This window comes from Eleutherodactylus coqui, chromosome 7, assembly GCF_035609145.1.
Source record: "Eleutherodactylus coqui strain aEleCoq1 chromosome 7, aEleCoq1.hap1, whole genome shotgun sequence".
Taxonomy (NCBI): domain Eukaryota; kingdom Metazoa; phylum Chordata; class Amphibia; order Anura; family Eleutherodactylidae; genus Eleutherodactylus; species Eleutherodactylus coqui.
This window is the reverse complement of record NC_089843.1, coordinates 196,070,984-196,095,195: the sequence shown is the minus strand read 5'-3', so window position 1 is coordinate 196,095,195 and position 24,212 is coordinate 196,070,984. Positions and strand designations below refer to the sequence as shown.

Here is a 24,212-nt window from a genome sequence, read left to right as displayed (position 1 = left end):
CTGCCCATGTAGCACTAGTTTTAGGGGCAGTGACAGTGTTTCCCCCAAAAATAGGACCTACCCAGAAAATAAGGTACACATGCATGTGTATTGAATTAGCCCTACCCCAAAAAAGAAAAAAAGCACAATACATTACCTAGCAGGTCCTTCCAATGGTTTCCAGAGCAATTGGTTGCAGTCCTCTGCTGCCCGCAGAAAATAGCTTCTTGGTTATTGGATTCATAAATCCCAACTCCACAATGCAATGTCTGTTATTGGTTCTTTGACTGCTCAGCATCGCATTAGAGGCAAGATTAATTAATTGGCCGAGCCACTACATTGATTGGACAATTCATAAATCCAGCCTCCACAATGCGATGGCTGCAATTGGTTCATAGAGGGCTGCATTGTTTGGCTGAGGAGCGCTCAAGAACCGGTCACAGCTATTGCATTGGTTCATTGAGCACCGCATTGATAAGCAAAGCAGGGCTCGAGAACCAATCAGAACCAATCGCTTCCTGGAGGAGTTGGCCTTTGCTTCCTAGTTACAGGATTCATAATCAGTTTGTGGCAGAGAACTGCCAGCAAGTACGCTGAAGCTCCAGAGACCAGCGAGAGGACCTGTAACAGAGCCTGCTAGGCAACCACAAGCCACCACAACCACAAGCCTAAAAATAAAAATCTATGATAGGGTCTTATTTGGGGAAACTATATATGACATTTATATGTAAAGAGTAAAAACGTCTCATGGGTTCCTACACACCCTGGCCCTCAACCAAACTTTGTACACACAATCTTGTCAAAGGGATTTAGGACCAAGTAGTTTTCATTGTCACATGGCAAGAGCCATAACTAGTTGACATAGCCATAGGAGGATTTTTGAGTGGGGATGGGATGTGCTGTACATTGTAAATGGCACCAATAAGGTACATGCGTTACATGCATACAAGATATATTTAGGGGGGGGGCTCCTGTCTGAACCAAACAATAGGAAACGATTTCGGTTTTGTTTGTACGAGTAAAAACATTAACTTGGTATCCTAGCAATCATGCTGATTTCTCCAATACCTTTTGCACAATAAAACAAGTTTAAAGAAAAAAAAAAAAAGCATAGCCATACTTTAAGACCCAGAGCATCTTTTTTCTGGCAGTGGAGCTTGGTGAGCGCTTGTTTTTTGTGGGAAGAATTGAAGTTTTTATTGGTACCAATTGGAGGTACATGCGAGCTTTGTATTTATTTTTTTTAATCATAGTTTTTGGGAGGCTAGGGAAAGTTAAAGAGGCCAGAATTTTTTATGTGGCCTTCACCATGCAAAATAAATTAATGTACTTTTTTTAAATTCCAGAGATATTACTGCGTTTGGATTACATTATCTTGGTGGTTATGGTTTACATTTAATAGGTGTTTTGTGGCCAAATGTATATCTCCAGCTATAATTTTTTTTTTTTTAAGCGGAAAAATAGTTAAGAAACACATGTCACAAAAACACTTGTATTTTTGAGGTTTGATGTTATTACTTTATGTGCTGGTTCAAGTGCTAGTAGAATATACTACATAAATAATGCAGTGTACCATCCTAAGCCTATGACAGCAGCCCATTAGTCTGTGGGAGGTGAGGCCCAATAGGCCAAGTTAAAGGTATCATGTCTGCCATCTGCCAGGCTTCCGGCTTCTATGGGAATGCATTGGTATCTCGTAGTTGCATTGCTCTAACCCCTAATCCACCACCATAAGATGTATGTGCAGGTTTAAAGCCCATTGGAGGTCGGTAAAAAGGTGTATTGCTGTATGTGGCCCTCAGTGGAAAAGATGAGGTCTAGTTCTACCTGACTAATAGAAGAGGGACAGCAAGAAACAGTCTAGAAAGTCAGTATACAAAAAGTTTATTTATATTCTTGTGTTCTCTAGTTTGAGGCTTGTAGAATTTCACTCCTGTGGATGAAAAGTTAAAATTTAGTGAAACATTGAACAGCGAACATTCCAACCAAGTAAGAGCCAGAAGCTGAACAAAAATAGTTTCCTTGTGATCATAATATGAGGTTTGACTAGTAAAACCATTGTCCTCTAGCCACTTAACTTAAAGCAACTCATACCCAGTTCTATTGAAATTACAACCATCAGCAGTGGGTGCAAGTTGGATTGTGCAGCTCTCAGTTGTCCAAGTCATACAGGCAGCCTACCTACCTACCTACCTCCCTCATTTACCAACTAATCGGGTCTATACAATCTCAGGTTAGAGTCTCTTACAGGGGCATAAAGTGTGGCAAAACCATATGCGATTTTAATGCAGTTTTGAACCTGTGTGCATCACTTGCCATTACTACTGTAGTAACTATTGGACACTTGTAACTAAGACTGCAGGTCTCTTCATCTGTGCTTCAAAGTACTGATTTGCTATACAGTCAGTCTGAAGTTTGTCCAGGTTATGAATGCATAAATGCATCTATCATATGCTCATGTGAAACAAGCCTAAAAACCATGTACTTCCCATCTCCATAGCTTTAAGGCTAAACCCCCCCCCCCCCCCCCCAAAAAAAAAGGGAAGTTTCATCCATACCTTCTCATCTTGTCTCAGACATGGTCCTAAACAAACAAAATCAAACACATAAGGTGCATTTCCGAATATAGCAAGTTAATTGAGGACATTTAAAGGATTAATGGAGGGAGTGATCATACAATCACAGGCTCAAGTCCTACAGGGACAAAGTGTGGGTTTAACAAACCTGCTTACAAACCTAAAAAAAAAAAAAAAAAAGCTAAAATAATTTTCTCAAGAGAATAAGTTATGGCTCAAAGAAATACCAAGGGGTCTCAAATATATAGGAGCAATCAACACAGAAGCTTTAGAAAATCAAATACAAGCATACTAAACTTTTATAACCAACAAGTTGATCTTTAGGTCATGCCCTTTAAATAAATGGGAACAGAGCGGCCAGTACCTGCTCTGTAGCGGTGTTCGCAGCATCAAATGCATCATTCAGGAAGGTCTCAGAAGACTCCTTGTCTTGGACATCTAGCGGCTCCATGTCCTTAGTATCTTGCCTGGTGGTCAGAATTCGTGAAGAAGCCGAGCTGGAGGTCCTATGTATACGATTGGAGGGGCAGGATATATACAAATGAGTTTGAGAGTCTGTAGCACTGTTCTGTTAACCCTTTCAGCAGCAGGTTTATTACCATGGGCACAGGGCAGGTTCCTCTTTTTAACTGAACTAACAATTCAATTTAATCTCGCAAGTATTTGAAGTTACTGTGCTACTTTGACAGTTGGTATTATGGCAGTGAAATCTCCAGGGCTTGCTGCACTGAATATGCATTAAAAACCTTGGAAGATTTCAGATGACAGCTCAGTGCTCTGCACATTTCAGCACTAGAGCTGTCCACGGAAATTTTCCAGGATTTAACTGCATGGTCAGTGCAGCAAGTCCAGGAGATTTTCTGGGCGTGCCACTAAAAGCGTTAATAGTAGGGTTAAAACCGTAACATTAATAGTGTTGCAAAATGCCTAAAGGGGTGCTCTCGGATAAGTGTGACCCTCAGCCAAACTGATATTGATGGTTTGATTCCACAGCCCTGCTGAGGAGTTTGAAGGTGTCATGGTGCCTGGCTGAGGGGTGCAAGCCCTTTACACTGTTCTAAATATACATCTAGTAGCTGCTGTGTAGGAATGGCAGCATAGACCTAATAGGGGGAATTCTCCAGGCCTACAATAGTCATAGCATGAGTTTAGCTAGTGAGGGGGGGGGGGGGGGGGGGGGGGGGGGAAGGAAATTGAGAAAGGTAGGGTTTTGAGGTCTAAAGACTAGAAAGCAATTAAAGCATCGCATGGATCAACCGATGGCGCTATTAAAGATACACGGAAAAAGTTTAAGACCCCCCAAAACATAAATTTGGTATTGACAATCTTACTGGCCTTCAGAATTAAGATTTGTACTGCACAGTAAATGCTGCTAAAAAACATGCCAGAATTGCAGATTTTTTTCTTCTAGAGGCAAATTTAGGAAAGAGCAAAAAGCAAAAAACAAGATATTTAGTTTTAATCTATCCAATTGTTAAAAATGTCATCCTACAAAAAACAAGCCCCCACAGAGTTCAGTCAACGGAGAAATAAAAAGCTACGGTCCTTGGAAGGCAGTGACTTTTTTTAAACTGTATAAACTTTTACAAAGTGTAACTTACTAGCTGAAATCACTTGAGGCAAACGCCAGTGAAAGCTACACCATTGTACTAATCTACTGTGGGGTAGCTCTACAAAGTGCTATTCCATAATCCCCCCACCCACCCATTCTTCCCACAACATATTGTGCAGCGATAAAATATTTTTGTCTTTATGAAAAGTAATGGAAACATCAGTTTATCAAGTTTTGTTAGATACCAACCTCTGTAAGGCTCCTCTTCGGGTCAAATAGACAAAGATTCCTGCCACAAATGCAAACACAAGTAGAACTGCAATTGTACCAATGGTGAGCGGCACAGCGAGGGGTTTCACCCACTTTTCACAAAATTCTCCACTGTAGTCCGGATAACAGCTGCATTTGATTACTCCAGCATCGACTATACACTCTCCCCTCATGTTACAAGTCTCGCTGTTACACGGCCTAGACTCCATATTTCTGCCAAAGTCTTCATTTTCCAGAAGGTTATCTTCCTCTTCAAACTCAGAGAACAGGTTACTTTTTGAAGTTGGGGGTTTTGTCTTCAACGTTCCTACAGTTCCTTTATGAAGTCTTGGGTGAGCCATAACTTTGGTGGGCATTCTATAATTTGCTGGTGAAGTGACTGACTTTAAACCTTTTTCAAACAAACCTGAAAATTAAATTAAATATGGGATATTTAACCTTTTATAATTATCCAATGATCAATGTTGAAGCAGTGGCAAAATACTGTGTTCACCTTTCGATGACACCTGACCACTAGCTCACATGGATCCCATTATTGCTCCATGCCAGGAAGTGATCCACAAGCAGACAAGACTTTTCAGGGGAGCAGGTTTTTATGTATTTATTTTTATTGTTGAAGTTCTTAGCAGGTCCACCCCGCCAAAAAAAAAAAGTTGCACAGAAGTGCTGTGGATTTGCTGGAGAAATTTCAGAAGAGAATCCAAATAAATGGGATTTGGACTGCTAGATACTACACAAAAATTAAAAAAAAAATTTATACCACTTCCGAAAGCCCTGCTTTTTCTTGTCCCACCACTAGGGAGATTATGCACTGAGTGGTATTGGACATTTTCCTATGCTCAGAGGGGAAATACCCATCTAAAATTAAATCACTTACAGTTTCTCTCATCAGAACCATCCAGGCAGTCCATGTGCTTGTCACATATCTTGCTCTTCGGGACACACTTTAATCCATCTTTGCAGCGCAAATCATCTTTATGGCATTTAGGCTCGAGACACATTGTTGCATCCACCAATTGATAGGCAGGTGAACAACGGCACGTGCGACCTTCATGGTTTGGAAGACAGAGTTGATCACATCCACCATTTTTGGAAGAGCATCCATTATTGGCTATTAAAGACATAATAGAAGTAAAATTTTGTGTAAGTGATCACTGCAAATTCAAAAGGTCAAACACTTGAAGTTGTGAAATTTCAGGCAAGTCCATTAATAATGCATCACTGTACCATGGTCCGTTTTACTCCATTACCCAGACGTTTATCAGTGTGTGTAGCTGTATGCAACATGGCATCAAATGTCAGTGTCTAAGATATGGGAGGGGGCTACAGGTTGTGTAGACAGGGCATCTTTGCGTAGCATAGCAGCAAAAAATTAAAGTTGCTGCCTTGGTAGTAGACTTGAAAGACCCCTACGTGGGTTGAAACATGGTTGCTGCACCACAAATCTTGTATGGAGTGAATAAAGCAGCATCAGGACAGATGAAATTTTAAAGGACACTGGCTAGGTCATAAAAGGGTCATTGGCCGTTACTGGTCTACCAGATAAAGGACTGCCAAGTTATGGAGTTGAAGTAAGGACAAAGCGCTGCTATCACAAAAAAGGAGTCACCCAGGGATCTAAACACATAACTCAATCTATGAAATCAGCCCCAATGATACCCTATAGTGATTGAACGAGGTTTTAGATCGGGTCTTGCTTTGAGCCTTCTGACCTATATTGCCCTTCAAACTGAAGTTCATGAGCCAAAATGCTTCTTGGCTCCACAAGCTGGGATGTGATGATTTTGGAGTAATGTTTGCACAGATGTCCAGGGGTATCTGAACTACTAAGACTTATAGGGCCCTATTCCCATCTCCCTCATGGAGCCTATTAATATACAGATGTCAGAAAAGATAGCAGGATGTTACACAAGTCAGTGTCACATATCCTCAACACTATGGTCAAGACAACTTGTAGTAAACAGAATATCAGAAACCTTACCTTGCTGAGCTGGTCTGCTATATACTTTCAGATCCACCACCTTTTGGTTCATGTCAAAATATTTATTTTCATTTGTGCCAGTTTTACTAAACCACACACGTCCAGCACCTAAAGAAGGAGTAGGATAGTAATGGAGACTATACATGTGACTGGTAACATTAATATCAAATAAGCAAGAAACATCCTACAAGTCCAGGAAATTGCATTGTAGCCCTGAAGAAACTGAACATGCCATGGGTCAGAGAATTAACCAGTATATATATTGCATTACTTTGGAATAATGCTGGCAGCAGGTTTGGCTCCCTTTTGTCCAGATCAGGAGATGTATATTAGCCATTCAGTGTAGATGTTGGTGAAGGTACTGTGGCACATAATGTGTATGGGGTATCCCAACCTTCCTCCAACATCAAATGGTAGGAAGAGGTGGACTTGAACATGCGCTTTGTTATAATCAAGGGACATCTGGCAGTGGCTTGATCCCCTCACCCTGCAATAGCTGCTCACTAGACTGAACGGGCATTCAAGCTCTAGGATCATTTTTAGTTTCTTGAGAGAACAGATTTCACCTCAAATGCCTAAAGTAGGGAGGAAAATTGCAAAATAAACTTGGTCCCCCCACCCCCATTCCATTTAGTGCTCATTCACAAACCATCCATTTGCCTAGCGAATTGGTAGGTAGTTCTGGAAACCTGAGCCAAGGATAAATACTACTTTGATCCTTCCCCCGAAACAGTTTTTTGTGCTAGACTGGGGTAGCATCTCCTTAAGGAGAGCACCTAGGTGAGTGAGGAGGGTTATAAGGTCATGCATGCTGTTCTGGGAAATGTATTCAAATAAGGAAGATAGAATACCTCAGCAGCGCCACCTATTGGATGCTAGCATTCCTGCAAAACAATGTCTGATCCTTTTATACAGGTCTATCCAAGCCAGGATCCTACTACACTGATGAAGCAAAAACCCTGAAACAGCTGTCCGGGAATCGAAAACCAAGCTAGAATCCATACAATCATTGTTATGAAGACCTGTTTAAAGGGTAACACATTAATCTGCATGTTTGCTGCCATCCAATAGGTGGCGCTGCAGCAGTATTGGTCCATCCTCCTCATTTGTGCTGGAGAAATACTAAATAATTTGTATAGCACCAGCTTATTCTGCAGCATTTAGATACAAGTTAACTACCATCCTGGACCAATTTTAGAGGAGTTTGGGTCTGAGGTAATAAAGCTCTGCAATACTAGTTGAAACTTTGAGGAGGGTGGGTTTCCCATAAGTCAGAGTGGTAAAACTGTTCAAGTATAGCCAAGGCAATGTGAAAGGTCAACTCAGTTAAACAGTACATACAATTTTGGACTCTGTAATTGAACATACCTTTATCATCAGAAGTTGTCCAGAATAGTAGACCATCCCCAATTGTGAACATATTCACACTATGCAGCCCACTTTGGACCAGCTTGTAACTTGATCCATCCACCTTAATTGATTCAATAGTACCAGATCCTGCAACAAGTCAGCATCAAGTTAATTTACTTTACAACAGTAGGTTATGTAATCACCTTCAGCCTTTTCCTTGCCAATAATCTACCTCCTTGCAGTGTGGAATTTTAGTAGCCAAAATGTAAGAAGCTTCCTCCTACTAATGGCTGTATCTCAGCCTATATAGGGAAACCAAAAACTTCAGCCTTAGTAGGGAAGGCGATTTTGAGTTGTGGTGCTAGCCACAATACAGCCCGAGAGGTGGTTGATGTGGGAGACTGATAACTGCAGCTCTCAGGCTGTATTGCACCTAGGGCAATGATCTTGGTCTTATTATACTAGTGTCTTAGCAGAATCCCTGTTAATGCTATCTGGTTCATGCTACCTGAACCACACGCACCATGAAGCTGGAACAGGGATGCCCATGGGAGTTTTATACTGAAACCGTAGAAGAAAAATATATAAAAATTATATATAAATTAAAGTTACCTTTAAAGTTACTGGCCTCTCCACCAGCTGCATGCACATCAACAGCTCTCTCCCCATACACAAGTAGGGATAGAGCTGTCATTCTGCATGCAGCTGGGAGATTCTGGCATAACCTGTCCCCTCACCCCAGAACAAGTTAAAGATTCACATACAGGTGAAGAGAAGGATACTGGAGGTGTGACTATATGGGACTTTTGTTCACGTTACCACCAACACTTCCCTTTAGATGGGCAAATACTTCTCCCCATTCCTTTTTCTAATCACTCATATCACTAAATATATGGTGGCTGGTCCTGGGCTTAAGACCCCGCCGAAAGCCAAATTGATTGCAGAGGCAGGACGGGTTATCAGCTGTTTGTAACAGGGAACCCTAGCGGTCACTGTTGCTGAGCTGGAGGGTCATACTAGACCCTTATCAGCTCTGCCAGTGGTTAATGTCACTACAGAGGGTTGTTTTCCCCTGTAACTGGGGCTCCTATGGTGGGAAAGTGTCAAAAAAACCAAAAACCTGAATGTTCCCCAGAGGTCTTATATGATGTCATTGTGGGGCATAGATAGTAAGATAGTAAAAACATCATTACATACACAAGTAAATTAAAATTACAGAATACAATATACATAAGAAAGAAAACAACGAGATGAGTGAGCACCAAAATGCTCGAGTGCTCGTTACGAGTCGAACTTCCTGCGATGCTCGAGGGTTCGTTTCGAGTAACGAACCCCATTAAAATCAATGGGCGACTCGAGCATTTTTGTATATCGCTGATGCTCGCTAAGGTTTTAATTTGTGAAAATCTGGGAAATTCACAAAAGTGATGGGAATGACACAAACGGATAGGGCAGGCGAGGGGCTACATGTTGGGTTGATTTACATGGCTTGTCTGCCTAGAGGGGAGGAAAGTTACACCTCTACACACTACAATTTACATGCAATGTTTGGTTGTCACTTTGTGGTTTTGGGTGTTTAGCAACAGTTTAAGATAAGACACAGAATTTTACATAGATTTGTGCATAAGTGATATGCATCAACCCATAATTAATCTTTTAGCAGGAATTGTGCATATAATTAAGGGTTAAAGCAATTCTTGGCATCAGCAAAAGGTTATGTAAATCTTTGCAGGTGGAAGAGGAATTTAACATTTTTTCTCCCAAAATACAGCCATGATTTGAGTAGAATATAAAAATATAAGAGACTGTACATTTACCTTTATCAGCCCAATAAAGCCTGGTTCCAGAGTCTGCGAATGTCAGACCTACCACAGTTCTGCTCCTTCTCCACAATACCTTCCGGTTAGTTCCATCCATATTCGCACATTCTATCTTTAGGCTGTACTTTTTACTTTCGAGTCCTGCATCAAAATAGCACATTAGGCCAGTGGATGGATCAAGCGCCAGGCAAGATGGCGTATACAAGTCCTGATCCAACACTACAGCTTTATACAAGCCATTTGATGTGGCTACTTGAATGGATGGTTTAGATGTGCTAATCCAGAAGATATTTCCAGTTACCCAGTCCACAGCAATACATGTGACACTGTCATCAACATCGACAACTTTTTTCCAGTCTTTAGACGCCAAATCTTTAACCTTTGTTGATGCTAAATAGCCACCATGTTTTACAACAAAAATAATGGAGCGATCTTGTATGAAGTAGTCAATAGAAGAGATCTGCTTAACATCAATCAGATTTACAATTTGATGCCTTGTAGGAGTCTTCTGGTCTATGAGGTTATGTTTTCCCAGATCCACCTGAGTGCACAGAATAATAAGTTAAGGAAGGTTTACATTAGGAGTTACCTGGCTATTGTGGTAAGTTTTCTCAAAACTTTTTTTAATAGTCAGAACCTACTAGACTAAATATCATTAGGCACAATGAATCCTAGACTTAAGTCAACTGATACGATGGGGTGATATAGGTTGGTTGGTCTGGCTACTATATACCCTATGGCCAAGTCAAAGGGCCATCCTTACCAATAAACCACTAAATTTATCATACATGCCTGTAGCAAACCTGTTTTATGCCTATAAATTAGCTCCGTTTTTGTGAGAAATCTGTGTCGGGCAGCTTCCTCTCCATAGGCTTCTATGGGTAACAGAAGGCAACACCCCGACACTAGAAAGGCTTCACTTAATACAGTTGATAGAAACTGGAAAGAAGAAAGACCCCCCTAGTGGAGGGCAGATGCAGGTTTTCCCATCATTTAAGGCAAGTGATGTCCGCTTCGAGACAGCTTGTATTAATATGATACTGTAACTAAAGTGCAGAGACCAATTAACTTTAGCTAGAAGAGGAAAATCCCACACAATTCATTAAAATTTATGTTTTATTGAAACCTAATATATACCCTGAAAATAAGCCCTAGCACAAATCCAGGGGGGGGGGGGGGGAAGGATTTTTGAAATCTAAACTCCAAACATTAGCCTTACAGTTAATAAGTCAATTTAAAACAGCGTCCAGGCAGCTATACATGTAAAAGAAAAAAAATCTTTTTGGAGCAAAATATAAGACCTGGTCATTTTTTGAGGAACAGGGGTAAAAGCTGGCTACACAGCAAAAGTTCAAATGACACATTTTGACGGTCTGAGTACTAGCATGACTGATCTACCAGGTCTCGCCAGTATTACCCCCGCACTCCTCTATAAATGCATTGGCTGAAAGATTAAAATTTTAACGTGTACAAGATTACATTAACTTCTAGCTAGAATACCTGATGGACTGATGAGGACAATGCAATTAGAAGAAATGCCAAGTCTTTAAGTGGAACACAAGCAGACAAGTTACTTGAGAGCAGAAGTCCCACAGGACACCAGCAGCTTGCATTCAATCCAGGACTAATCAGGCACATGTGAGAACAAGTCAGTTTTACACAGGGGTTGTCAGTTGTTGGCTGCAAAACTTTGTGCATCACCTTAAGAAAAAAATAAAATGGATATGAAATCCTTAAAAATAAAACACTTTGATATCTATGAAACACGTTTTAATAATTAAAACTAGTGAAATATTCAGTTTTTCTGATTCCATTGTCTACATGACTGGGGGCTACTATATCAGATTTGCTGCAGCTCTGGTTTACAACAGCGCCATAGGCCATTCCCACAATGAACAGGATCTGACCCATTGACTTCTAGTTTTAGGCATGCTCTGACTTGGAGGAGGTGAGCGGTCATCATCTATTGCGAATGGCATATGTCATTGTAGCCAAACACTTAAGAGTGCCACCTTTAGTTATCGCAGGCAGAATTGAGAGGACTGACGAAAACTTCAGGACAGAGGAGATTAGATTTAGTGGCCATTGAGAAAATTGCAAGACCGTAGGATTTTATTTATTTTTTTATTCCATTGGCTTTGATTAATTCAGGTTTGTTAAACATTTAAGCTTTTTTCCTTTACTATGTCAAGTGCTTTAAAAAAGGGAAAGTCATAAAAAAAAAGTAATATATATAAAATCTATATCTCATGGTAGGATAAGGACAGTTGGATGCTTCTGGATTTGGTTCCAAAATGCATCTGCCATTTTCTGTGCCTCATTGAATGGAAGCCATAGGCTGCTTTGTGGATAAGCCAGCAAAAAAGGCTTCACATTTTTTAGTATCAGAAGGGATGTTTGGTTCGAGTGCACAGTACCATAAAGTTTTGTTCTAAAGCAGTCCCTCAATCATATCAAGTTGTCCACAACTGACAGAAGCGGTTGAGATCCCAAAGTACAGTCTAGTTGACAGGTAAAAGGAGGGTTCTACCCTTCACTACATAGCAATGGTTGTAGAATGAATCTGAAGCTAGAGAAGAAGTCTTCTTCCAACACTATACAGGGTTAAACTGACCCAATAGAGCACCAGAGCATTCGTTGATGGGCCAAAACTAAAGTTATAAATGGACCCCAGAGACCAGCAGAAGATTGGCTCCAAATGGGGTTATCATTTTCAGGATAGGTCCGGTGTGCAGTGTTAAACTTTATAAAGTTTAAGTTAATGTGCACATGTTATGTATATAGGGCCAAGGAACAGTCCAACACTGCAAAGCAGTAACCAAGTGTTCACACATGTATGGTGGTTACTTGCCATCAAGACTCAAATGAGATGGGATTGTCTGTAGAATGCATCTTAACACAGTATCGACATCTACTGTATACACACACGCAGGTGACCTTGTCAAGTACCTTAAGTCCATATGGCTGTCCATGCCGCTTTATTAGAACAGAGAAGTTTTTACCAGTAGCCTTATTTATTTTTTGCACAGTCCTTGCCTTCATTTCAGACCAGTAGATCTCGTCCTCAAACACGGTCAAGCTGAAGGGACTTTGAATGGTTTGTAGTTGAAGCACCTGATCAGGGAGAACAACCAAAGGCTTTCCCATTAGTTCAAGAGTAAAAGCGGGCCATGCAGATTGAAAGTCTAATGTAAACATGAATTGACATGGGCTTGTGAGCCTTTGTATTTTGGACAAAATATTGACCATAACCCCCTTCTTTTCCCCCCTCCCCCTTTTCTTCAGTAAGCAGTCAGGCTTTAGATGCTGGAGAAGCTTGGGCTGTCAGTCACCGAGATGCAGGGCAATCCTGCCGGGCTGGATTGTATTTGGTGTTAATAGTTTATAAGCCTACATGGTGTACAACAGGTATTACATGGGACTTTGCACCCTTTATATGCCTCATCTATGTGCAACACACACACACACACACACACACACACACACACACACAAATATATGGAAGGTGTGTAGGTGGCTGCTCAGCATCTTGCACTGCTCCTCCATATAGCAGCTTGCCTGACTGCATTCTGCTGGGAAGTGGGATTTATACCAGACCTTGTAGATTTGTGTGTTCTTCTAGATAACTATAGCTGCTGGCAGTGATGTTTAACTTTTTTCCCCACCCTTTGCAATGATATGAATGACATGGCCCAACAGTCCTTCGGAATCTTGTTGGCATGGCTCAGGTTATGTTGGATCTTTGCATATCTGAAGAGCAAAGGATCAGACAGGCTACTTGAGGTGGTGGAAATATCTACTGAAATATATTAGGAGAGCCAGTGGGTATTGAATCTTTCATACTTGACTGCTGTCAGTAGAACAAAGCTTGGCCATACATATTAAATAAGTTAAACAGTAGCTACCTTAATATCTGTTCCATCCAAACGTGCTGAACCAATCGAGTGAAGTTTATCATCACACCAATAAATTCTCCAACTTAACAGATCGAGTGCTAATCCAGTTGGCCAACCAAGTTGTTCTGCAATTAAGACTCTTCTGCGACTGCCATCCATACCAGCACTCTCAATTTGTGGCTTGGCTCCAATTTCACACCAGTACATTAGTCTGCAGATACAAGTAAGTGTGACAAGTTTTTCTCCGTAAGCCACAGAGAAGTACAGCAAAATCTCAATACGTTGGCCAGTTCTTTATCACATTAAATACCATTATAATACATTTAGTGGGTAGTAGGCCTGTTCTTATGGCCTGGATTGGAATGCCAAGGGATTTTGTAGTATTTTTTTTTTTGACCAAGTGTAAGTACTGGAACACTTTATACAAATCTATTATAATTTATTAATTTATTTCAATTTTGGTGCCCTGGCTATGCACCATGGCCAAGATTGTAGCTTGTTGGTGCATAGAAATATGCCTTACATGACATTAGTACAAACTGGAGAAGACATTAAAGTGCACACTTGATGCAAGCCTGGCTTTCCTTGTTACTTTTACCAATGTAAAGTGCTAAATAGCGCATGCATTCTCAATAGAATGAGTCAGATGTGGTGGGCATTGCCTTAGAGCAAGATTTGAGGTCTTTAATCAGTTCACAACAGGCAGATGTCACCTTCATGCTGCTGGGCATGTATAACTCACCCGCTAAGTGGCTGCAAAACCAAAGAACGTGGTTGATCCATATTTTCATCCAGCACAACTGTGTATTCAGGAAAGCCCTTCCAAGACGCATTGAGAGCGGTTGCAAGGATCTGTCCAGCTATTCCGTCTGTCCAATACAGGTTGCGGCCAACCCAGTCAACAGCTATGCAGTCAGACTTAACTCCTGAGCAGAATAAAGTAATGACCACTCTTGCAGATGTTGACGCTGTCCCCTCCCTCTAAAAGTGCAAACATGGTAACAAAGATTCATATCAAATACTTACCTTTCACTAGGGTGCCTTTTGTTTTTGTGTCCATGGTTATCCACTTTATGCTCTCTGCATTAAGGTCCACCCAGAAGACTTTCTGCTCCATTAGGTCATAATCCACAGAAAAGATCATTGATCTTTTATCTGTGGACATAAGGATCTCCTCATCCAAGGTCCGCAACTTGTATAATACAAGATCAAATTGGATTGCTACCAGCAAGACGGGTTCTTTACCTAAAAAGAACCACAGTTACTACTTGTGCTTTACCTTGAGTCCATCTAACAAAATCACATTTAGGAAATTAAAAAAAAGAGTGCAATACAGAAATCAGAGGAGAAGTCTGCACAAATGGGCAAAACATTTCTGCTGAGGAATTTCTGTAGTCCACAAGATTGCATAGCTGTACAGGTGATAAGTCTCAGCAAGTCTATGTCCATATCAATTTGGCAGATTTATTATATAGATGCAGATTGGCAAGATATCTAGGAGCAGCGACACGCTGGCCAGTACCTTTCCTCCCTGGGGAGCATTTACTTGAACCCACCTGTCATCTTGCAGCTACATGCTGTGTGAGCCCATATGCCAATAGGGCAGCTGTAGTGTACAAAAGTTAGTGTTGAAGCTTCTAGAGGTTTCTGAATGGTCTATGTAGTCTTGTGTGTGCATTGTCAATGTGTTCCATGTGAGTGAATATGATGCGTATTGCATAGCTGCAGTGCTGAATGCGTTACAGTCTGGGTTAGGTCTGCAAAAGTATTTTTGTAAGTCATGTGACCTTGTTTTATGTGTGGATGCAAGGTGCATGAGCATGGTCTTCTGGTATTAGCTTGGCTGAGGGTCTGTTGGTTGAGTCGGAGAGGAGCCAGGCTGCACACAGATACCTTCAGTCTGTGTGTGGTGAAGATGTAAGAGGCTGAGAGTATAGCAAATGGGTGGTTTGGACCCCTTATTTTTCCCCTTCTGGAAGATTGAGAGAGCAGGAATCCATAAGTAGTGAGAGTTCCCACTGCAGTGCTGGGTGTGTTCCTAAATTCTCCGAGTGTACCGGTAGAGAGTCGGTGAGTGTTTGCATGACTGTCTGGGACCAGAGATACAGATAACTTGGCCTGTTCAAGTCACTGTCCTCCCTGTCACACCCAGTGTTCCCCTACACTGAATACCCTGCCAATGGATATCAAATGTGGACTGTGTTGGACTATTTTAAGTTGTGTTCAAGTAAACAGCTTTACCAAGAGTTCTGCCTTTAAACTACAACCGTGTGTGGACTTTAACTCCGACATAGAAAAGTCACTGGAGGACGGAACGGTGGCACCACATGAGACACTACCAAGTTAAGCCACACAAGGTTAACCCCCCTTTTTAATAGCCTGCCCTCAGCCCCTTGGATGTGTCCCTGGTTACCCTCTGGGTGAGAGAGTGGGGGTTCAGTTGTCACAGTGGCTCTACTGTCTCCTAAGCTGGGGCTTGCTTCTCAGACGCTGCACTACTAGTCCAAGTTAAGAGCCATGCAGCAGGCTATTAAAAGAGTCCTAATCAGAGGCCAGGCAATAGGTATATTAGTGAAAATATTAAATGCCCCCTCTATTAGGTATCAGTGTTTTTGGTTATGTTTTTTGCTATCAAATCCCTGTCATCTCTCCTTAGGGAACTAGAACTCCCATCATGCAAACATCTGTAAGCCTTTAGGACCTGCTGGAAGTGTCAGCTTTTCCAGCAGACTGCATTTGACAGGGGCCCTTAAGGGGACATGATTGCATTTAATAAAAAATTGCATCACCATGAAAAAAAAAACAAAAAAAAAAAAACACACCACACGTTGGCAGAGAGCACAACCTTCTCTGGCCCAAGGCGCTCACTGCCCATGTGAACTGCACTGCCCATTTAAAGCAGGTGTAGTGTCTGCCACACTGCATTAGTAGATCTTGGTTTCTCCAGGCCAGGAGGATAGTTTTTTGGTCTGAGGGCCTCATGGTCCATAAAAGCAAAGAGCAGAGAAACACTTAGAACTTGCATAGATCTAAGGGGACTCAATGGACTCTCCAGAAAGAGCCAAGGGAATTAATGCCACACAAAGCAGCAGGGAGTTGTTCATTATGGGACTAGTGAGAACAATGGTTTTTATTCCTCTCAAGTTAAACTCTAAACAAACTGTTAGGAGGATTACATTGTGGTACAAGTGTTGCATGTATACATAGCTTCAATGAGAAATCTCAAGTCATGCAACCAAACATATCAAGAAAGGCAGAAGATGTACATAACTCACAGGACTGTTGCTACTGAATCTGTTCTGGATGCAAAAACAAGTTGCTCAAATTTTCCAATCAAAAAATGAGTATCTGATCAATTTGCATTTGGAACAAGTGGCAATTACTGGTTAAGATGGTAAGGGATGGTCTACAGCCAGACTATCTCAAATGCAGATTTGCCTTCTTTAAAAGGGTAGTAAAAGCAAAATAACCAATATGCTTGAACAATCTGGAAGCCAACATTATAATCCAGCTAAGAATCCCAGGGGGCAGGTATCTGCAGGTCATGAGGACATTACAACAGTGGGATAAATGGAAAGTGATCAAGCAGGTCTTTCTATAGTCAGTTCCTATGGAGTGTCTGACATGTCCAAGCCAACACATTTGACCAAGAATTAAATGGAAATGTGCAGTTTTTTGTACTCAAGAGAACCCAATTCAGTTCTTACAAAGAGCCCACTACAGGCTAAACTGATATGGCAAGTCTAGCTAGCTTACCTGCAACTTTACATTGGCGACCATCTGGCTGTAGTAGGTAACCTGGATGACAAGTGCAGTTGAATGTGCCATTGAGGTTTATGCAAGACTGGCTGCATGGTGAGGGATCAAGTTCTTTGCACTCATTTATGTCGATGCAAAGTCTCTTGTTGGCACTTAACTTCCAGCCTTTATCACACATACACTTCTGAAAGAGTAAAATATTCAGTTTGAAAACACATTTCACAATTCGTGCAATGTGGCAAGAAAATAAAATTTACATTTTCAAGACTACTGGAGGGATTGCTAAGGACCAAACATCAGGGATTTTACCCATGTGACGGTTTTAAGGCCTGAGGAAAAAAAAAAAAACAAAAAAAAAAAAAAAGGTTGGTAGCTGAAAAAAAAAAAAACGCGAGACATTAAGGCTGCCTGCACACGAACGAGTTTGAATTGCAGAATCCACAATAGTCTCATGGACGTGTGCGGCACTCTGCACAAATTCAAACCAATAGAGCATCCACAGGTCCGCTCCCACAAGCAGGCAGCAACTGCGCTTTTCTGCTCACAGAAAAACAGCATGCTTTCTTTTTTGTAGATGCCACACAGACAGCTTCCATTTAAGTCAATGGAAGTAGTCTGACCTGCAGCCCTTCTGCTAGATGAGGGAAAAGGCGTGTTTAAAAAAAACAAAAAACAAAACACTGTACTGCACATGTCCAATGGCGAGTCATGTAGACCATCCACAGTACAGATTATAAAGACAAAATAAGGGTATGCTTGGATTCCGCTGCGAGCTACCACATGCAGAGTTAGACCTTAAGGCTTTATTTATTGATAGTTTAACATCCATGTTCCATGACAGTACAAGACTTTGGAAAACATTCAATTTTAAACTCTTCCACTGTAACCAAGGTATCCATAGGAGCCCCAGCGACGGGGGAGGGAGGGAAATTTAAAAATAATAAAAAAATAAAAGCCCCCCTATTAACAGTAGTCTAGCAGAGCAGATCTAGGTCTGCCAAGACCCAGCAGCTCTGCCATGCCAATAGGCACTAGGTGATCATGTGATCACCAGGTTGAACAATAAGTGGTACTCACTTTATTTACAATGTAGTCCACAAAAGAGAAGACAGCAGAAAAAAAAAATAAAAAGCTGCCTTCTGTGGGTCCTCAGATGTCACCAAAATGTGAAGACCTGATTACAGGAAAAGGAACTTTAATCCTGTTCTGTTTTTTTTTTACTAGGGCGTGGGGGTTAAAGCCCAGAGCCAAGCACTGTATATTGTATTTATGGCACACAGTGTCTTTAACCCGATAAAGGACCACCTCAATATTAGCCTTTTGAACGGTAATGGCAACTGCTTGGTTTGTTACTTCTACCATGGTTAATTCCCGACTAAAAGTTGCTGCTTCTCTAATGAAATTTTAAAGTTGTCAGGAGAGGGGGAAGTAAGTGTGTTGGGAAAGGGGAAGGGTTCTCCTTTCTGGCAGATGCACTTACTGGGCCAAGTGGCGTTCTAGAGCAGGCATGGGTACAACCTTCACATGGTACGTCACACTTCCCTCCTTCATCTGAGCCGTCTGAGCAGTCAGATTTCCCATCACAAACCACATCAGTAGGAATACAGTCAAGATTCTCACACTGGTACAGGTTATCGGTGCAGTTTTTGGGTTTACCTGGAGAGTTTGAAAAGAGCATTGCTAATGTTAGTGCTAGATGTCCACGTAGCAGTGTTCAGAGAAACAGATTACAAGTTGTAAGGAAAGGCACGAAATGAACACTTTACTTCATCTCATTTAAAAGGTTGTTTTTAGTGTACTTTCAACAAGGCCGAGGGTTTTAGAAGCTACAGAGCAGTCTAAGTAGAGGCAGTGGCAGCAGCAATTGGGTGGAAAGAGTGGGTCCTAAGGAGTGGCAATAGTGTATATGCACAAGACCACCACCATATATTGGGGAGTCCATCAACAGCTCCTAGAGCGTTTGGCCTTCCTTAGAGGTGTAGCATTTGAGGCTTGTACACAAACTAGGAATGTCACACATTAATGATTTTTGCAAACTCTGAAAACCCCTTAAATAGGCATTTGGAACAGTTGGCATCATTGTCCATTTGGACTTTTCCATCCTAGCTAGTGTGTACAGTGGCAGTTAGCAGCTTTATGCACAGTTTTCTTCCTCCTGGAATGGTCACACACCATTCACATGTATAACATCTGCAGACATTGCCAACATTGAGGATTTGGCACGGAAACCCAAGCCCCCTTCTGCCTTTTGTTTAATAATGCCACATCTAAAAAAGGTCTGTAAAACTATGTTTAGCACTGACTTCTTGGGGTGTGTGGACAACTTGTTTCAATCAACTTAAACATTAAAAAAGCAAACCAAGCAAAATAAAGAAATAGTTACATCCAACTTCATCGCTGCCATCTTTACAGTCTCTCTTCCCATCACATTTCCAGAAGGATGGGATACATTGGTCTTCACTAGCACAAGCCAATTGAGTTTCTTCACAAGACACCTTCTCTGGTTTACAGTCCTAAAAAGAAAGGAGAAACACAAAAAAAAAAAACACACTTTATATAACATTCTGTCATGTCCTGTATGATCCATATTGCTAGGGCTAGTAGTGTAGGACAGGAATGGGTCAGTAACTGGTCCCAAAGGTTGGTGGTGGGCCCACCTTACACAGGTCACATACATGACCTAAACATCTATCCCAACCCTCTTAGGCATGCTTCTGAATAGGGTCACAAAACCCATTTCTTAGTCTCTGCGTAGAACTCTCAAAACACCGTGCATGAACTCAAATTGGTCACCAACATCAGTCTTAGGCCTCTGGCAGCTGAAACCCCCACCCCATGGTTATCAGCTTTTGTCCCTGGTAAGTTGCTCTGCAAACAAAGTTACTCCAAGAATCAGAAGCAATTCTTTATTTTCACTGGTCCCGAGGACCAGCTTTTGTGCGGCCTTGCATCAGGTCTTTGACAAGCAGCATTGAAGCAATTTCTATAGGCTTAATGAGCAGAGGATCACCATACTTTTACACTGAAGTGACCTGACAGAGGTGAGAGTGAGATAGCATGTATGTTAAAGTATCTGTAGGGCGTACTCTTAAACACGTTATTGCAATATAAACTATGCATAAGATGTAATAAACGTAGGAATGTGATAATGAGAATGAAAACACCTTTACAGGAATGGAGAGTTTCTAAGCAAGTTAGCCAAGGACTTAAAGCAGGAAACACCTATGGCTGAGCCCAATGGAATAAGGAGCCTGCTGTTGCTGGTATAGTACAATTTGCTGTTTGGCACCATTAGTACTTTGTACTGTCACTTAAAGTCTGGAGAGGGCAAGAATGAAAAATTTGGAATGGATTTTTTTTTTAAAAGCATGTTCAGAATAGGTTGTGAGATCTCTGGGGCCTTCAAATAAGTTTTCAGTGTAATTACTGCACAAGGGTGATTTCACATGTTGCTTGGAACCTTCAGTCGGAAGTCCCACTGCAGGTCTGGCACAAAAAGAAAAAGCGCTGCATACAGAACCTTCTGGCTAAAGAGACGGGAGGCTGCGCAGTAAGCATTATATAGTCAAAGGGGTCCATTTGGCACAGTTCAGCATGGCAATTCCCCTTCCCAGAACCTCCGATGTAGACCTGAAGCCACTGTAACCATGAGTGCCAGTTTGTCATCTGCTGTCAAACCTGCACAGATTTACATTTGCATGTGGAAGGAGAATTGTAAACCCATTTTACTGTATTAATTCTGCAACACCATATAACTACAGCTTGCATCCAACAAGCAGTTCTTGAGCTTTTTGGATGCAAGTTGAGCAGTTTGTATGCTCTAACCTACCTTTTCATCGCTTCCATCCCTACAGTCTTTGGAATCATCACACTTCCATTCTTCCAAGATACATTCACCACTTTGGCACCTGAACTCCCCACTCTGACAGTGCACAGGTTTAGAGATTGTGCAGTTGACTTCATCTGTGTGATCGTCACAATCGTTGTCTCCATCACAGTGCATGCTATATGGAATACACTGACCATTTGCACATTGGAACTTTCCACTGCTGCACTCCTTTGGCCCTGGAAGAACAGTTTGTGGTCATTTAATTTTTTTTACTAAATGTAACGGGCAGCTTTCTTCTAGGCTTACATCTATGGAAAAAACACACAACACCCCACACAATGAATGTTGACCTGCATTTAAAAGAACATTCTGGAAACCTGCAGCCACTACTAGAACATGTTAACTTGCATGCTGTGCCATTGTATGTGACACGCCTATATGGTTGCACTTACCTGCTAATCACTCCCATAAGTAATTTTTTGCATTTGAATCAGTTAATTATGCCCTTCAATCCACGGGAGGAAACACAATGTACTGTCCAAGTGCATTAATATACAAGTTGCGAACACTTTTAAATTCAATTTCTCATCTGCACAAACCCTTTCAATAAGGTGGAGCTAGCTACATCTTACAGAGCTTTTCTGGGACTTCAGATATTAAGGACCTATCCTGAGGATGGGTCCTTAATATCTGATCGCTGGGGGATCCTTCACTCAGGAGCCAATCAGCTGTGAAGAGACACTGGCACTCAGCATTGCGGCCTCTTAGGCCAGCGACAGCCTGTTCAGTATTACTGTGGCTCAAGTAGCCCAGTCCCCTTCAAGTGCATGGGAGTGAGCAACTATACTAGGGACAGATGCTACAGACTGTAGGGCACTGCTCAGTATGCAAAGAAGCCACAGCACGCATCTGAATGTCATGGTCTCTTCAAACAGCTGATTGCAAGGGGGTAATATGCAGCTGATCTCCACTGATCAATATTGATCCATTCTTAGGATCGGTCATCAAGCTCAAGTCCCACAACCCAGCTTTAACAGTTGGCATATTCCATGCCCATTATAGACTATCAACATTGATGTTCTATGGTGGTGCAACCACCACATATTGCAAACAGCATCAGCAGGACCAAATACTCAAACAGTTTGAAGACTCTAGAATACAATTTTTGCCTCCATAATCCATGTAATACTCTCCCATAACTGCTTACCACAGCCTTGCTCATCTGCCTCATCAAAACAGTCTGGTTTTCCGTCACATATGAAGCTCTGAGGAATGCAACGAGAACGTCTATCACAGCGGATGGCGCAGCTATCTGTTGGGCGCCAGCAGTTTTCCTCATCAGAGCGATCAGGGCACTGGGGCACGCCATCACACAGATAACGATCCTCAATACATTTTGTACCGGATAAGCACCGAAAGACTCCTTGAGAAAAAAAAAAAAAAGGAGTGGAATGAAAATGCTATGCAAGACAGTATTCAGTCGTTGTACAGATAGAGAATTTAATCTAATCTGAGTCTTGGGAAAGAATAGAGTATTTAGACTAATGCAGACGACAGCTGAGCATGTGCATGCTGCAGAGCAGATACATATCCTGTATAAACCAACCATTTGGTTCCAGTTTAAAGTACGGTAGACCTCTTCCATCTTTAGCTGTCCATGGATGCATTAGCATCAGCCTTTTGCAAGCTTTTCCTACCTGCATTGTTACAGATGTTTATGCAGTTCTCCTCATCAGATCCATCCAAGCAATCCTTCTCCCCGTCACATATAAAATCTGAGGACACGCATTCTTTGCCATCCCGACATGGAAGAAAGGCCCGTGGACAATATAAAGGCCCTGAAGTAGAAGCGATTCCTGGCAAGCCTTCTGTACCTGTCATGTACATTATCAGTTACAACTAGAAAAACTGATATGGAAACACTGTAGCCATCTTGTCCAGCAAATAAAAGCATTTTAGATTTCTCATTCCTTAAGATACCCTCAAAATATGGATTTAAAAACCACCAACACACAACCACTCCTGTTAAAACTATTTGTCATGAAAACTCCCCCCCCCAAATAGATCAATCATTTCAGATTTGCACCTTTAGTGTGACCCATTATGTGTACAATTCCATTGATCGAACCCAATGGTCTTTTCATGCTTCACCTTTTGTACAGACTGGATAAACAGCATGGTAGAATTCAGGAAAGCAAAAAGAAAGTTTTCGATCTAGCAAACCCAGATGAGATGTTGAACTCTGGCTCTTGAGAACTAATCCATCTTTAGTTCTTCCCAAACAGATTTTTTATTTTTAAATGGAGGGTACCAACAGTAATATTACTTTCTAAAGTTACTGCATTTTTTTATTGAGTAGTACAGTCTTAATTTGTGTAGATCAGAAATACATTGTCTGGGACTTGTATACAGAAGTGGGCTGTGTAAGACAGCCAAGGAGGCGATTGCATTTTCTTTCAGTTCCACGTCTAGTTTCCTATATGTTCTTCCATGTGTGATCATGTCTGTTGCTTAAACATATATCTGGCATGTGTAGCCTGCATAAAAGCAGTGATCAGCCACTGTCTTATGAAACGCGCCTCTGCGTGTACACGGTACCCATCAGTTCTAATTTGTTTTTTTGTAATAAAATGTTTGAGTAAGCTTTTCTCCTTTTGTTGCTACTCAAGCTATTGGACTCAGTCAGCCTGAGCACCTGAACATCCTCAAGCCAAACTGTGGGGTTGCCTACAAACCAGATGAACATCGTGATGCTTTTGGAATCTATGCTACTGTACCCAGACTTTAGTATACATGGTACTCCTTGTTCACATAAAATGACTTCAAAGTGAGTATATTGTATGCCTTTCAGGATTGTGCCACTTGCTAGAAGGGTAGCCGGGGAGACTTGAGAACTTACCATTAGAGCAGCTAGCCCGGTCGTCTGGGCATAGACAGTGTATAACCTCTTTGGTGCCAGACACACAGATCTCTTCTGGCATGCAGCCACCATTGTCCAAGTTGCATACCGTGTGACTACCTTAAAATTACAATTAAAACTTATTTGCAGTAAATCAGTATTAAATAAGTTTCACTGGATGTTCAAAACCAAACACTGAAGTACCTTTAACATGACTGGACGTTAGGATTACAAGTTGGAGAACATTTAGTTCAACTGTGGAAACAATCTTCATAGTTTTTTTGTCCCATATTTCAACAGC

The 24,212-nt window shown here is 41.5% G+C and overlaps 1 protein-coding gene across 1 annotated transcript; it reads right to left on the bottom strand.

Moving 5' to 3' along the window:
• Nucleotides 1-1,854: 1,854 nt before the first annotated feature.
• On the bottom strand, nt 1,855-24,187 carry LOC136573648 (very low-density lipoprotein receptor-like). The gene is made up of 21 exons (XM_066574911.1): nt 24,116-24,187; nt 23,912-24,031; nt 22,710-22,886; nt 22,220-22,435; nt 21,013-21,248; nt 19,567-19,696; nt 18,664-18,839; nt 17,181-17,367; nt 14,451-14,669; nt 14,167-14,350; nt 13,434-13,635; nt 12,478-12,642; nt 11,029-11,229; nt 9,526-10,069; nt 7,727-7,855; nt 6,359-6,466; nt 5,255-5,488; nt 4,357-4,783; nt 2,920-3,061; nt 2,538-2,563; nt 1,855-1,912 (listed from the first exon to the last, which is right to left on the bottom strand). The coding sequence occupies exons 1-20, from the start codon at nt 24,183-24,185 to the stop codon at nt 2,552-2,554; spliced, it is 3,879 nt and encodes a 1,292-aa protein (XP_066431008.1). The 5' UTR covers nt 24,186-24,187; the 3' UTR covers nt 1,855-1,912; nt 2,538-2,551.
• Between the last annotated feature and the right edge of the window lie 25 nt (nt 24,188-24,212).

Excerpts from the sequence above, each read along its gene's own strand:
- LOC136573648 (XM_066574911.1), bottom strand. The coding sequence starts at position 24,185 with ATGAAGATTGTTTCCACAGTTGAACTAAATGTTCTCCAACTTGTAATC. Across the intron at positions 14,670-17,180 it reads TCGCCAATGTAAAGTTGCAG|GTAAAGAACCCGTCTTGCTG; the intron begins GTAAGCTAGCTA and ends GGTTCTTTTTAG. Across the intron at positions 12,643-13,433 it reads TGGATGGAACAGATATTAAG|GTGCTTCAACTACAAACCAT; the intron begins GTAGCTACTGTT and ends CTCCCTGATCAG.